The sequence below is a fragment of the Notothenia rossii genome (genome assembly GCF_949606895.1).
Source record: "Notothenia rossii genome assembly, chromosome: 7".
NCBI lineage: Eukaryota > Metazoa > Chordata > Actinopteri > Perciformes > Nototheniidae > Notothenia > Notothenia rossii.
Window position 1 is genome coordinate 33368547 of NC_136905.1, and position 13857 is coordinate 33382403.

At 40.1% G+C, this 13857-nt stretch overlaps 1 protein-coding gene across 3 annotated transcripts in view; it reads right to left on the reverse strand.

Moving 5' to 3' along the window:
• The window catches only part of dyrk1b (dual-specificity tyrosine-(Y)-phosphorylation regulated kinase 1B), a 44426-nt gene that overhangs the window by 13307 nt on the left and 17262 nt on the right, over positions 1-13857 (reverse strand). The window contains exon 1 of one of the 3 annotated variants that reach the window (XM_079641094.1): positions 8085-10137. The exons of 1 other annotated variant lie outside the window; for it this stretch is intronic. Coding sequence is in view for 1 of the 2 variants with exons in the window: in XM_079641092.1 (XP_079497218.1) it covers positions 8085-8193 (109 nt within the window). In the remaining variant the exon portion in view is untranslated. Of the gene's footprint in view, positions 1-8084; positions 10138-13857 lie in introns of those variants that run through there. One more of the 3 variants, XM_079641092.1, reaches the window with a different exon arrangement.

Consider the following 13857-nt stretch of genomic DNA (forward strand, 5'->3'; position numbering starts at 1 on the left):
TATAAACATACTTAGCAAGACAGTTCTTGGTAAAGAGTGACATGGAGCTGCAATCTAAAGATATGGGTCAGACAGCAGGTGCATACAAGGAAGGGCAAAGATCCAAATGCACATGGATACACACTAGGCGTGGAGTGAGCCCAAGATGCACCTGAGCATTGAAAACATTTCACCTTCATCCAAATGTTCCCACTTGTTCTAAACCTGTTACTTGATGGAGCAAGTCAGAGATGAAGCTATCGTATAAACACAGTTAGTTAACAGCAAACATGTGTACTGTTGGTACACAGGCTGTTTGGGTTCACTGAGACACAAACATATAAAAAGGGAGGTACCAGTAAGAACACATTTTGATTGGAGGGGCCTTAAGGGAAGGTTAAATCACCACGTAAAAGGTATAGGTACAATTAACTAACTATGTTGGTGTATTAGAGAACACATTTATTGGTAGTAAGTAATATGATATAAATACATAAAATATTTATTGCGGTGTTGCTCTCGGATTAATGCCAGTTTGTGCCATTTTCTTTCTTTCTCATAAAGCAATATACATCCAAGAAAAAAGATATTGCTATGTAGTGTAAACTACTACTTGGCATTGTTTACATGTGTCAACTACAAGTTTTCCTTTTTGTTTAATTGTCTGAATTTTGTGTTTTCTCTGGTTAGTGTCAGTAAGGCTACACAATGAAAGACTTTTGGATCAGTTTTATGCACAAGCCGAAAATGTCTGATATAAAAAAGGGTGCAAAATTAAATGCTTTGGATACTTTTCATACAGTACAACTACAGCCTTTACACCTGTGTGAACACACCTCTATAGATCAACAATAGAGTATATTTGTTATGTCAGATGTGGAGGGAATGAGGGATGGACTTTTTCTGCAGGTTTTGTTAAAATCTAACAACATACTGTGCAAAAGGCTGGTAATCACATACAGCCAGATAGGTTTCTCGCTCCCAGCCGTGGGCCAGCCAGCTGACAGCTGAATGCCTCATAAATCCCAGACTCCCCATTTCCCGATAGGTCGGGTCTTGATTCCACTGCTAACACGCCTGTTTATTTATTTGCAGGGTTTCACAAAAAGAGAGCGCTTCCTCTACAAAAAGAGATTAACCAGCTAAGTTTAGGCCATTTTCCTCACATGATGTTTTCTAGACGGACATTAGTTGCTGAAACTTCAATTATGTTTGTGGCCCATCAGTTGTAATTGTAGCCCAATCATTTTTAGCAAGTTCATTTAGCATTTGGACTCTTAGATGCAACTTTTTCTAGTCTTCTGTCAATGTTTATTTTTTTGTTGTCAAATGAGTCAAATCAAAAGGGTTTAGGTTAAGCCCGCGTCACAATATCCCGAAATTGACACCGGATGGACACACAAATATGGAATTGTGAATTTCGCACGAAGATGGCCAACAGCCAAGCAACAACCGAAGCAAGTACGATGCCTACAGAAGGCCACACGATGGCACCCGAAACACACACAGAAATATGGTCGTAGACGTTACTGATGATTTAGAATGTATCCAGACTCAATGTAAGAGCTTGTGCCTCTTCAGGGGGTGCTAACATTTAAACATAAACTTTATTCTTTACTTTCTCCGTCTTTATATATAGATTAGAAGATATTACTTATCTCCATGTTGTTTCCAAAGCAACAACAACTTCCTGTCAACAGCGTAAACTCGCCTTCAAAATAAAAGCATGTAAATAAAACAGGAAGTTAACCTATATTACATTTAAGAAATACAACTGCAACGAAAGTAACAAAAACAGTGTAATATCCTTTTCAGTTTCACAGAACACAAATTGGGTTATTTACATAATATGTCTACATGATTTTGTTGTGCAATAAATGCAATCTCGATGTCATCGATGGCTACACGACGGCATTGCGAGGGCTTCACGTAGTCGTGTTGCCTTCCTAAGACAATCGGGCAGCTTCTTGTTTCCTTCGTATTGTCTTCGTGAGGCGAAAAATGCCCGATGGCACCGATGATCAGACGAAGTAAAGACGAAGATGACACGATTTGACAAGATGCCCTGACAAGTGCCTTACGAAAGGCAAAATGGACACACAAATTCAACACGAAAATAAACCTTCGCAAGGTCCTTCGGCAATTTTTTGGCATGCCAAAGATTTTGCCACCGCTCACGAAGTTGCTGCCGGAGCCTGAGAAACTCCACCGGCGGTCATACGATGGCTTAAGATGCCCTCACGAATGGCCCGATGTTGTTACGATCAGAGCCGAATTTGAAAATGTCCTTTATCTTGTGTGTCAATTTCGGGACAGTGTGACCGGGGCTTTAAGCAATTCAGCAGTGAATAATGTAATTAAGATAACCTTAATCTAACCAGCTGCAACCATAAAGTGACGGACACACGAATGTCCCTAAGTATAATTTAATAATATATATATTTTTTAAATTTTGTAATGAGTCTTTTACAAAATGAAAATGTTTGCTTTCGTAAATGTTGATGCCTATGCCGTTGCAATTTTTGTTAAGCAATATTTCAAATGAAGTATTTTGAACTGTAATTTGCTACATTTACTGAAGAGACATAAAAAATTGACTTTACAGCAGCTTCACACTGAAAGGGAGGGAGAGCTCTGTATATAAATATGGCCGAGGGCCCATTAACACACATTGTTGTCGTTAATGAAGTTTTTGGGCCATGAGCAGCGAAAAGGGATATACTGGGACTAAACTTCAACCCGGGACTGAGAGGCCTAATATATTTTGGCAGTAGTTTCAACATAAAACAGTTTTTTAGTTAGGGTGTCATGCTGACACCAGCCACCTTACCGCCGCACTGAATCAAAACAAGCCCCGCCAGGCAAAAACACTAAGTCACAGTTTACTGCAGAGTCATACATTAAAGTGCTAAAGTAGTTACACTTGCTCGCACATTCACACACACTCAGATACACCATGTTTTTCAATATAAAATAAAAAAATACAAACTAAAAACGACTCAGCCAATCACATTAAGTCAGAGCCAGGATTGGTCTATGTATGAAGGGGGCACTGCTACCCCTCTTAGTTTTGACAGTATTGGTTGGTCCTCGTCTGACAGTGCTCTTCCTTGCGCTGTCTGCAACCCTGAAGGCCAGACTGACCCAAGTCACAGCAGAGAAGGAAGTTTAACTACTGACATCAGAAAAATGCTAAATAAAAACGTTATAACTACAGCCGACAGTTTGGGAGTATCAGTATTCCCAGTAGTCACTCAGATTAGATATGATATGATGATTTCAGCTTGCAATATTTTTTTTATATTTTAGGGAGAATACGGTTATGAAATGTATCCCAGTTTTCTCCATATTCTGGAAATTATGTTAAAGGGAGACCAGAGAAATTGGGTATTAATTTTCCGTAGGCCTGTGACTACTTGTGCTGTCCGTTTTTTAGATAAAGCCACGTCATTTACGGTTATAAGTGTCCTTCTTATGTTGCTATTAACAAACTCGCTTTTATGGAAAATAAAGAGTAAAACCATTTACTACATACGTGTCGTTCAGCTATTTTATATATAGAAACAACACACTTTTCTGTGCAGGAAAATAACGCTTATCATAATTGATACGAGTTAAACTGCGCCAGCATCCATCACTGCTCTGACTGATGGATCGATAAATCATTGCAGCTGGTTTCTATATAATGCTGGTTTCCATATAATGCATTCACTATGCTGGTTGTTATTTGATGCATTTACGTCATCTGGGGGATTTATTTTTTCTTCTTATAACAAAGGAACTGATTTACTGCTGCACATATACAATCATATGGCCTTTACCCTTCCTTAGCCAATGTAAAGATTAAACAAGTGTTCTATGGTCACACCTCTTGGTTTTGATAAAAGTCCCGGGCTCTGTTGAGCACCGCACACTCTGTAGACCATAGTAAATCACAGGTAACAGTCAATTAATTGATGCAGTCGAAAGATATTGGCTGAATTTTTTTCAAAATACTATGTTTAAGGAATTACAAAATGAGTGACACAATGTAGACCAATACTGGCCATGTAGCACTCATAAAACAAATAACTGCCATCATAACCACCAAAAACAGGGATAATTGAGTTAGGGTGACTAATTGGATCTGTATCTGGAATTGCATAAAAAGTATGACATATCCAGTAACGATTACCAATATGAGGGGAAGTGAATGGAATGAATAAAAGACAAAAAGGCGACACAAACCTGCATTTATAAATGTAGAATGACCACTACGAATCCCATTGAAAATTAAACTAACAGTTCAATTAATCCAACCCCAGCAGTTGACATGAGTGCTTTGAGTCAATAAAAATAAGTGTTATTCTGATCTGTGATCAGCATATTCAACAGAATGAAAATATAATTACTAGTATGACAAGTTAGTTACGTACATTAAAACAAAAAAAAGGTGAACCTGACCCTTTTTATATGTATTTCAATGTAGTGATGATGTAGATGGAACAGAGCTGACAACCAGTTGCTTTATATATAAACAGTAGTTTACCACAGCAAACATGATGGGGCAGCTGCTGTGATAGACCCTCATGAGTAACAGATGGGGCGTGTCCCCATGTGCCTCCTTGTGAACTCACAGACTATCAGTCCTGTGAGGGCTCAGGGCCGTCTCACCGTGGACTCAGAGTTTGAGGACTACGTCACAGACTTTTTAAGTGTTTAGAATAAATCATTGATGAGGTCGGCAAGATGTTTTCCTTCTAAACTTAATCGTACATGTAGTGTACCAGAACTATGTGTTAAATATCTCTCTTACAATGGTCGGATTTGACATCAAATTTGTTTTAGTCTGACAGAACTTTATAACATATCAGCAAAAATATCACTTCATTAAACTTAATACAGTGTAAGATTTGTAAGTCCAGGAAGCAGGATTTCACTTAGTAATGTACCATTCATTAAACGACTTTGGTAGTCCTCACATATGGTGAGACCTCAAGCGACATTGATAAAGTCTATGAGGGTTCAGGATTTAGGAGGAACAGTTGGAACTGGACCATGGGATTCTTGAAAACAATAACATTTAATTATACTATACAACATCTAGATTTGTCTGTAACATATGTTACATATGTTAATGCTTTTTGCATGTAATTATTATTATACTATTTCAAGCTGAATTTACTAATATAATAAAAAAATAAAACAACTGATTAACAAGGACAAATAAATGTTTTAACAGACATGTAAATATCTTTTGAAACCTTAGCAATGCGGCACAGAATGTGTCAATATCGTATTATCTTCTCCAAGACACAGGGGCGCTTCAACTGCTGTTAATTATTTGCATCAACAAATTTTCACATACATTTTCATGAAGCACTAAAAGTCGTTGAGATCACTTACTTATGATACGTTCACACCGGACGCGAAGTGATTTTTAGCGCGTCGCAATTACATGCCAAGCAAATGCAAAGACGCGGATAGACGCGAATGATGCGATTGCCGGCTTCACGAGTTAACATTTTTCAACTCAAGAGTCAAATTTGTGTGACAGTGTCTCGCGTTAGCCAATCCACGGTGCAGATCTCAGCCTGCCGTCACTGACGTTGAAAAGAAAACCAAACAGTAGCTGTTGTCGCTGGGCGACAGCAGACCGAGCTCACAGCTCTTCATATCTGTTGAGAAACTGGAGAATAGTTATAAATGTACAAACGACAGACTGTCTATGGCATCGCTGATTTAATTATGTCAGTATGATGTTGTTGTGAGTGTGGACAGAGCAACTACATGTTAGCTTATCCTAGCCTGATCGTTCCGATCTCCATTCAGAAAACACACATTTTAAAAGTGTTTCGCCTGCCGTCTTGTAAGCACAGTTGTCAAAGCAATAATTCATGTTTTCTTACTAATCTGTATCAGTTTGAAGTTATTTTGGCATCGTTTTGATACATGTATTACAATTAATTCTTGGTAAACTATGTTAATGTTGTTGTAGTTGGTATATTCCATAGTATCTACATGGAGATAAGCCCCGCCTCCTCACCAGCGCGTCTAGTTTGAGACTCGAGCGAGTAAAGACATGCGAATCTTAACATTACATCCGGTGGTCCACAATTAGACTAAGCAGCCTTGACTTTTTTGACTTGAAGAAACCTCTTCTATAAGCCTTGTGGTACACATCAAATCCTACCTCAAAGACCTTCAGGGTAACTTTGACAGGGTCTGTGTCCGGCCCTTGTCAACCCAACAACGGGGTCCCTCAGGGCTCTGTCATTGGTCCCCTCCTTCTTTCTCTTTACACCAATTAACTTGGCTCTTTCACTTACTATCATAGCTTCTCCTACAACAGCTACGCAGATGATAAACAACTGAATATTTCCCCAGGTGGCTGCGGAAATATCTGCTTGTCTGGCTCTCATCTCTCAGTGGATCTCTACACAACACTTGAATTCAAGCTCAACGTTCACAAGACAGAAATGCTTTTCCGTTCAGCAAAGGACACCCCCATCTGTAACCTGACTCTCAAGACGGGCACCTATGTTGTGTCCCCGACTCAAACTGCAAGGAAATCGTTGTGACGCTGGACGACTAACCGCCCAGCAAATTTACACTCTTCCCAACATCAAGGGGATACTACTGACTCAGAAGGTGGCACAGCTTCCAGGCTCTTGTCATTTCACGCCCTGACTACGGCAACTCCCTCCTGGCTGGCCTACCTGCAAGTGCCATCCGACCTCTGCAGCTCATCCAGCATACAGTAGCCCAACTGTTCTTCAAACTTTCTAAGTTCTCCCACACTATGACGCTCTTCAGCTCCCTTCACTGGCTGCCAGTAGCTGCGCGAATCCACTTCAAGACACTGGTCTACCGTTCTGTGAATGGATCAGACCCTTCCTTCATCCAGAACATGGTTAAATCAGACATACACCCTATCGGTTGCTCCTTCCCTACTGCAGTTGGGACCGAGGTATCCCTTAGCAAGAACACCCCTGATTGCTATCATGGCAATAAAAAAGGTGTAACCAGCTCCCCCATTGAGCAGCAACTCTACACATCTTGTCTCGCAGACTCAAAACCCAGCTGTTTCATCTGCACCTTGGCCAATAAAGAAAAACATATCTCTGTCTGTAGCACTAGAAATAGTTTGGCTTATTTGGAGCTAATTTACTTACAGGATTCCTGTTGTTCCGACCATGTATCCTTATTGTTGATTGCACTTATTGTCGCTTTGGATAAAAGTGTTGGCTTAAAAACAACATTAGACATTCTTAAAAAAGTGTTAAATCGTACGACGTTAATGGTCCGGATTAAAAAAGAAGATAAACATAGCTGCTTAGCGAAGAATAATATAGAAAACTGATTTACGAGCTTGGTTTCAGGTTAGGTCAGCAATTATGTGTAGTATTCACAGTACGTAAAACTGAAATTATTGTATCCTCTGTAAACTTGTGTTTCGTTATGTGGTGGAGCAAGCTAGCTCTTTTATCCTGTACTTTGAGAATGGTAAACTACTGAAGACAGCCAATGGACACGCAGGCCAGCCCTGACAGACCACTTGTTGCACTTGTGGCGCCAAGTAATAAAATAGCTAATTCACAAGTTGACAAGCTGATCCATAGCACTTTTGGGCTATGGCACACCAGTTTTAACCTTTCGCCACGGTTCATATTGTAAATGAAATAATGGGTAAAGAGTACCAAATTATAATCCAACATGTGTGAGGTGACAACACATCTAATCACAGTGTGGATTGTTCAGCATCCTCACATCCCGTCTCTCAGCTCAGTGTCCCACTGCCTGACTGACCACGTCAAACTGTCTGACACAGCAAAGCTTCCTGCTGCAGCTCACACTGACAGGGATAGAAAAACGTCAGCATCACCACTCAACAGCAACACAAACACACACATACTGTACACACATAGCATCTCTGCCAAATGACTGACAGAAACTAAATAATAAGAATCCTATGATGACAAACTGCAGACACAAAAACCACAGGTATCAACTCTGAGACTTACACACTTGTGGCTGATCTGTAAATGAAGGAAGAGAGTTTACACTATGATTTGGGATTGTGAGTGTGTGGTTCTGTGTTCAGGTGAGTATGTGTGTGTACTGACTCTTGTTCTTGCGCAGCAGGCCGGTGGCGATCCAGGGTTCTGTTTGGACCATCCTGCAAGAGGGCACAGGCTTGTCCTCCACAGATGATGATGATGATGTGATCACCATGGAAATGCTTGGCAATAGTTCAATCCAGCAGGGAAAAACTGTCAATCAAAACACTTTGACAGGTGGGCGTGTGGGGGTTTAGTCCCTCATGAGACGTGTCTTCAATCCCAGAGTTCGTTTCAACAGTTTACATCCAACTAAATCAATGAATGTTGAAATGGTGGGAAACCGACCAACCAATCAAAAGGCACCGTCTTCTCTGGCTTGTTTCTTTTTTTTGTGACTGTGGTTTCTAAGGCAACCAACTGGTGTACAGGCAGCTTGTCTCTCTGAAGTAAAAATATAAAGGATGTAATCTCTTTCTTCTGTGGAGTTAACTATAGATATAGATCTCTCATTTTACATATATATTATTTTTCTCTGTAGGTTTGGGGAATGGGGAAATATAGAATATTTGGTTAGTCAGGTTAGCTTTTTGTTTTGTTGGTTTCGTCAGTTTCATGCATTCTTTCTGTGTGCTGGAGATTTGTAGTGCTCCAGGTGGCTGGTGACTTTTATTTGAAGAAGTCAAAAGTATAACTTTCTTACAGTTTGTGAACAAGTAGCCACTATAATGAATAGTTTGAGCTAAATGTCTGAGGGGTAAAGGCATAAACTCTAGTCGCTTATGATATGTTTACTAAGCCCTAGCCGTTCGAACCAAAAGTACACAGCTAATAGTTCTTCAGACATCTTAATAGTAATCCAGTACAGGTTTGTTTGTCCAGTAAATCCTTAACCAGGGGAATACAGTACAGCTAGTATTCTCTGGTCAGTAAATTCCCAACAGATCTCATGTTATTCAGCAGAATAAGTGAATCCACTTGTTATTCTCCCACACTACTAGTAAAACACATTAACTAGCTGAAAGTCAAGTGTGTGCTAACCAGGCTCGCCCAGCATGCTGACAGGTGGGCTGGGCGAGGTAGTGTTATAGGAAGAGAAGGAGGTGGAGGGGAGTTGGGTTTCCAGTTGACCGCTTTTACCCCATCCCTTAAGCTAAATATAGCTCCAATTACGGGTGCTTTCAGGGGGACTGGTCACTGGACAGAGTAGGGCAGTGTAGAGTGATGTTACCACTCAGATTAATCCAGTGACACACAAAGCCCTCCGCTGCCAATGTCACAGAGCCTGTCCAGCCAGCTTCAGGAGCCTCCCCTTCACCCGCCTACAGCAGAAGGTGGCTGGCCTCTGCCAGGGTGAAAAGGAGCCCTTTTAAAAGGCCAGACAATAATGTTATCCCCATACACTGGACGGGATGCCTCTGTTACAACAATCAAATGCACAGACAGATGTAAACAAACAGTTCCAGTGCAACGTGTTGATTTCAGAAAGACGTGCAGCTCCAGAGAAAGTTCTGCTGGCTAGAGATCCACACTCACGGGCTAACAGGAACAAAATGACGCACCAATACAAATAGGGACAGTGTACTGTTTTTCCGTTGGGGGGAATGCAAGGGAATAAATCCGGGAACAAAAGTTTAGATCCAGTATCCGTGTTGAAGAAATAGAAAAAATAAGCCGCTGTGGGCCTGCATTGTACTTTCAAACTCCCACAGTCCCCTCTGTTCACGAAAACAGAACTCGATCCAGAAAAATGTCAGCCTCTGAGGTAATCCCACTAAAACAAAAATACTAACAGCGTCAGAACAACAACAAAGCAACACTTTAAAGTCGTGTCAAAGTAAAGAAAGCAGATCCGGTAAAGTTCCTGAGCTTGTTGTCAGACGACGTACATAGCTTCATGACGCGCCTCTTCTTCTGTCTGCTTCCGCTCTCTTTTCTCACATTAAACGTCCTCCTTTACATGTCCTTCTCACAATTTAGGGATAATTGTTTTAATTCTTCAAGGTGGAAACCTTCACAAGGGCGATTTCGACTCATGTTTCTCGCCCGTTTCCCTTTTAGTGCTTCTCCGTTAGAAGGAATCTGTGTCCCTCTCCCTCACAGCTCCCCCACCCTGCGATATGGACCGTACCATGTGCCTAGAGTGGGGGTCGGGGCTGCTCAGTCTGGCGCAGCTTCACTTTGTACCGGTGAAACCGCTACATACACACACAGTGTGAAAACACAACATTTGCGATATTTCACGTGGATGTCCACCTAAACCACCACTCAGATGCTTATTTTAATGCACGTTATCAACAACCTACGTGAGTTAGTGGGACAGTAACCTTCCCTCTGACCACTTAGTCTGTTCCAGCAGACCTCTGCTGTCCTGGCCATTTATAGTAACAGCGGGATATATATACTGGAACTTTATATTCACGCATACATAGACAACCTTTACTTAAACCCGTTACACAGTTTTATAGATAAAGCGTGGCCAAAAACAAAATGGGTTGCTACATAGCCTACTTATAACCACTTCCTAGTAGGCGCATATTACTTTTCTGTATGTATTAGTCTGAAAATGGTATCATCACTTTCACAAAACAAAGGTTTTCAAAATGATAGTTTTGATTTTATATTATATACAGTTCAGGATCTAAAAAAATATATATGTGGTCCTCTTCTAACAAATGCAATTTGTAATGTTCATGGAGGACCTGGCTGGATACAGGGGCATGGGGAAAGGGACGACTTGACAGTGGGTTGATTAATGCCTCCCAAAATGGACAACGTTTCACACAGATGGCTATGATTATGAACGTTTTTACAATAATGTATGTGACTGAGGCAAATATGACAGAGCTGCATTTATAATAAGCTAAGGTTTTAAACTAGGTTTTATTGTTGTCACCATGTTAGACAGAAAGGCTACATTTTGTTCATTCAGTGTTTCTAAATGTTAGAACTTCTGGGTACTTGGGTAAATGCAGCTCTACCCTCACTCAGCAAGCACCCTCTATGGGGTCTGTTGCTACCCGACGCGATGGCAGCTGCACTGCAATTGGCTATATAAAGTCCCATACTTGGCTGTGATTGGGTAGCGGCCGAGTTTGTGGGCGGGGCGGTCGGCTTAGTTTCACAGTGTCTCTTCAAACGGCGCGAGGCAGGAATGACGCGGAAATAGTTTGAAGATGTCAGGTAGAAAAATGAGGGAGGGAGGGAGAGGGGGCAGAACATGGTCACTGAGTGACTCTACAGCTGAGATGTGCGACTCACTTCTCCAGCTAAAAGTTGTTACTGTTGCTATCCGAACATTCCGGCTAAATCAGGCACAAGGCTGCCTGGGAACAGCTACACACATACACACACAGTATCATAAAGCAGCTCCTTAAAAGAAAATACAACTCATACTGAACTGTGTCACTGCAGTTCTTATTAATGTAATTTTTATCTTTATCCTTTACAAAATAAACACTCATTTACATAAAATAAAACAACGTGTGCTCACTGTCATAATGTACTGTGAAATGTAAGGTCTCCCCTGATAATTATGTACTGTACAGCAGTACACTTTCAAAATGTGCCAAGCAAATACTGTTTATAAAGCGCTATAATGGCAAGCTGCAATCACAACACATTTGTTTAAAAATGCTGTACAAAATAATTGAGAAATCTTTTTTTGGTATACACAAATGCATTGTTAGTATAGTGTTAGCTAAATTATTTGGAAACCCTCAAAAAGTGTAGTTACTGCATTCTGGATTTGCAGGTTCAGTGCCTGCAGCTTTCCTTGAAAATCTACTCCTGCTCCAGGCTCCAGAAACCATGGTTCAAATCACTACACTCCCACACACTGAAAACAGCTGACCAGCCACAGCTAAAATAAGATAGCATGGCCTAATAACATGCTATAATTATATGGCTTGCATTCAAAGAGATAAGACATAAGCAAGCAGAACTTAACTTTATATACATAACAGCACAGCAGTAATGTAGGCTATGCATGGTCATCAAATGCAGATGTATCACTACAAGTGGTCTGCTTTAAAAAGTACCTAATTACCAGTTCAGATTGACTGGGTCTGTAGAGGGTGCCAGGATAATGTTAAACATGTTGCAAAGAGCACACAGATCCATAGAAAGACAATGCATGGTGTATAAATTAAAGCCCAATAGGCATTGGCCCTCTATACCTTGACTATACACGAACAAGCACTACAACCACGAGACCATAGTAATCATTTTCTAAGAAGTATCTTTACTTAATGGACTTTATGACCATATGCAGTGCCTGCTACTGTACATCATGTTCACCATATTATTTTCAGTTCACAAAATGTGCAAATACAAGAATGAAAACATAATTTCTCTCATCAAAAATATCACAGGGAATGTACACAGAAAGGACAGTGAATACAATGGAAAATCAACTGGAAATATGTGTTATAAAGGTAAAGGAGTTTTGCAACAAAAAAACAGTTGTGCAAAAGCTGTGCCAATTTAACTAAACTGACTTTGCAGTGAGTGAAGACAAGCTGACACGCCATTAAGGCCATAAAAGGATCATTTCGTCATTTTGATTTTATGTCAAAATATATTTCTGCATGCCATAAAATACACAACGAACAGCAAGAGGGTGGCGTGGCACACAGAACTACAGAAGCTTAACTGTATTCTGTCAAATGTTCGCTGGTTTACTGTGTTCATATGTCTGTTTGCACTCAGGAAAAACATGTTGTTTACCACATTTCTACTGTCATCATGCCTCGCAAACGACACAATTATCTCAGCTCCAATACAACACTAGTTACAATACAATAACCTAAAGTACGACACAATAACACAGAGATAAGCAACAGATAAAACTATGTGTCTGTTAGGTTAAAGAGATTTGGTTTGTTCACTAAAATGATTAACTGTTACCAGCCACATACATACCCTTTAAAACAAATAATTTGCAAAGTATCAAAGTGATTTCATCAAGAGGACAAAGGACTGAAACTACATTGTCCGGGAGAGAATAAAGCAACATGTCTAGTATAGAAGTCGAAACAAATAGGCCACTTATTAAATGTATTTAAAAGATAATGTGAAAATATATATTCTTGAATGGATACAACTGATGATGAGTTACCGGTTTAACAACAAAACAGAAATCATTTCAAATGATTTACTGTAATTCACATTCAAATTGTAATGATAAACTTTAAACCTGGATTTAAAAATGAAGAGCATCTACAATAATGAATATATTATCCCATATGATAATGAATATGCATTAATTTAATATCCCCTCGTGTTTAAAGCTCTTTTGTGTCGTTACAAGATAAATCATTGTGCATTTCTGATGCTTTGTCTTTTTAAAATGTATTCTGAATTAAAGCAGTTTCATATTTGTATTTTTTCATATATATTTTTTTACTTGGGTTTGTTTGATTTGAAATAAGCCTACTAAAGATCGTTCTGATAGCTTTAAAACTGCTTCAGTTCATTCGTAGGTAGTGATACAGCACATTGCATTAGCAGCCTTTAACAGGCTGTGGAATTTATTACAGCCATTTCCTGTTGTCTTTCTTTGTCTGTTGATAGTTCAGAATCGCATTGCTATGCCTATTTCACTGATTAGCATTTCCCATCACAGAATTACTGACAAGCTTCCACCAAATCACGTTCAGCTGTACTAACGACCAGACAGCGGAGATTACAACGGCAGTGCGAGGAGGCAAGCAGACTCTGAGACTCACGTGCCTTGCAGCAAAATTCCACCCGGCAACTATACACTGTACCATGGCAACAGCTCTGCCATTGGTCCCCGGTGCGTTTTCAAATGACCAATGGGATGGCCAGCCGCGGG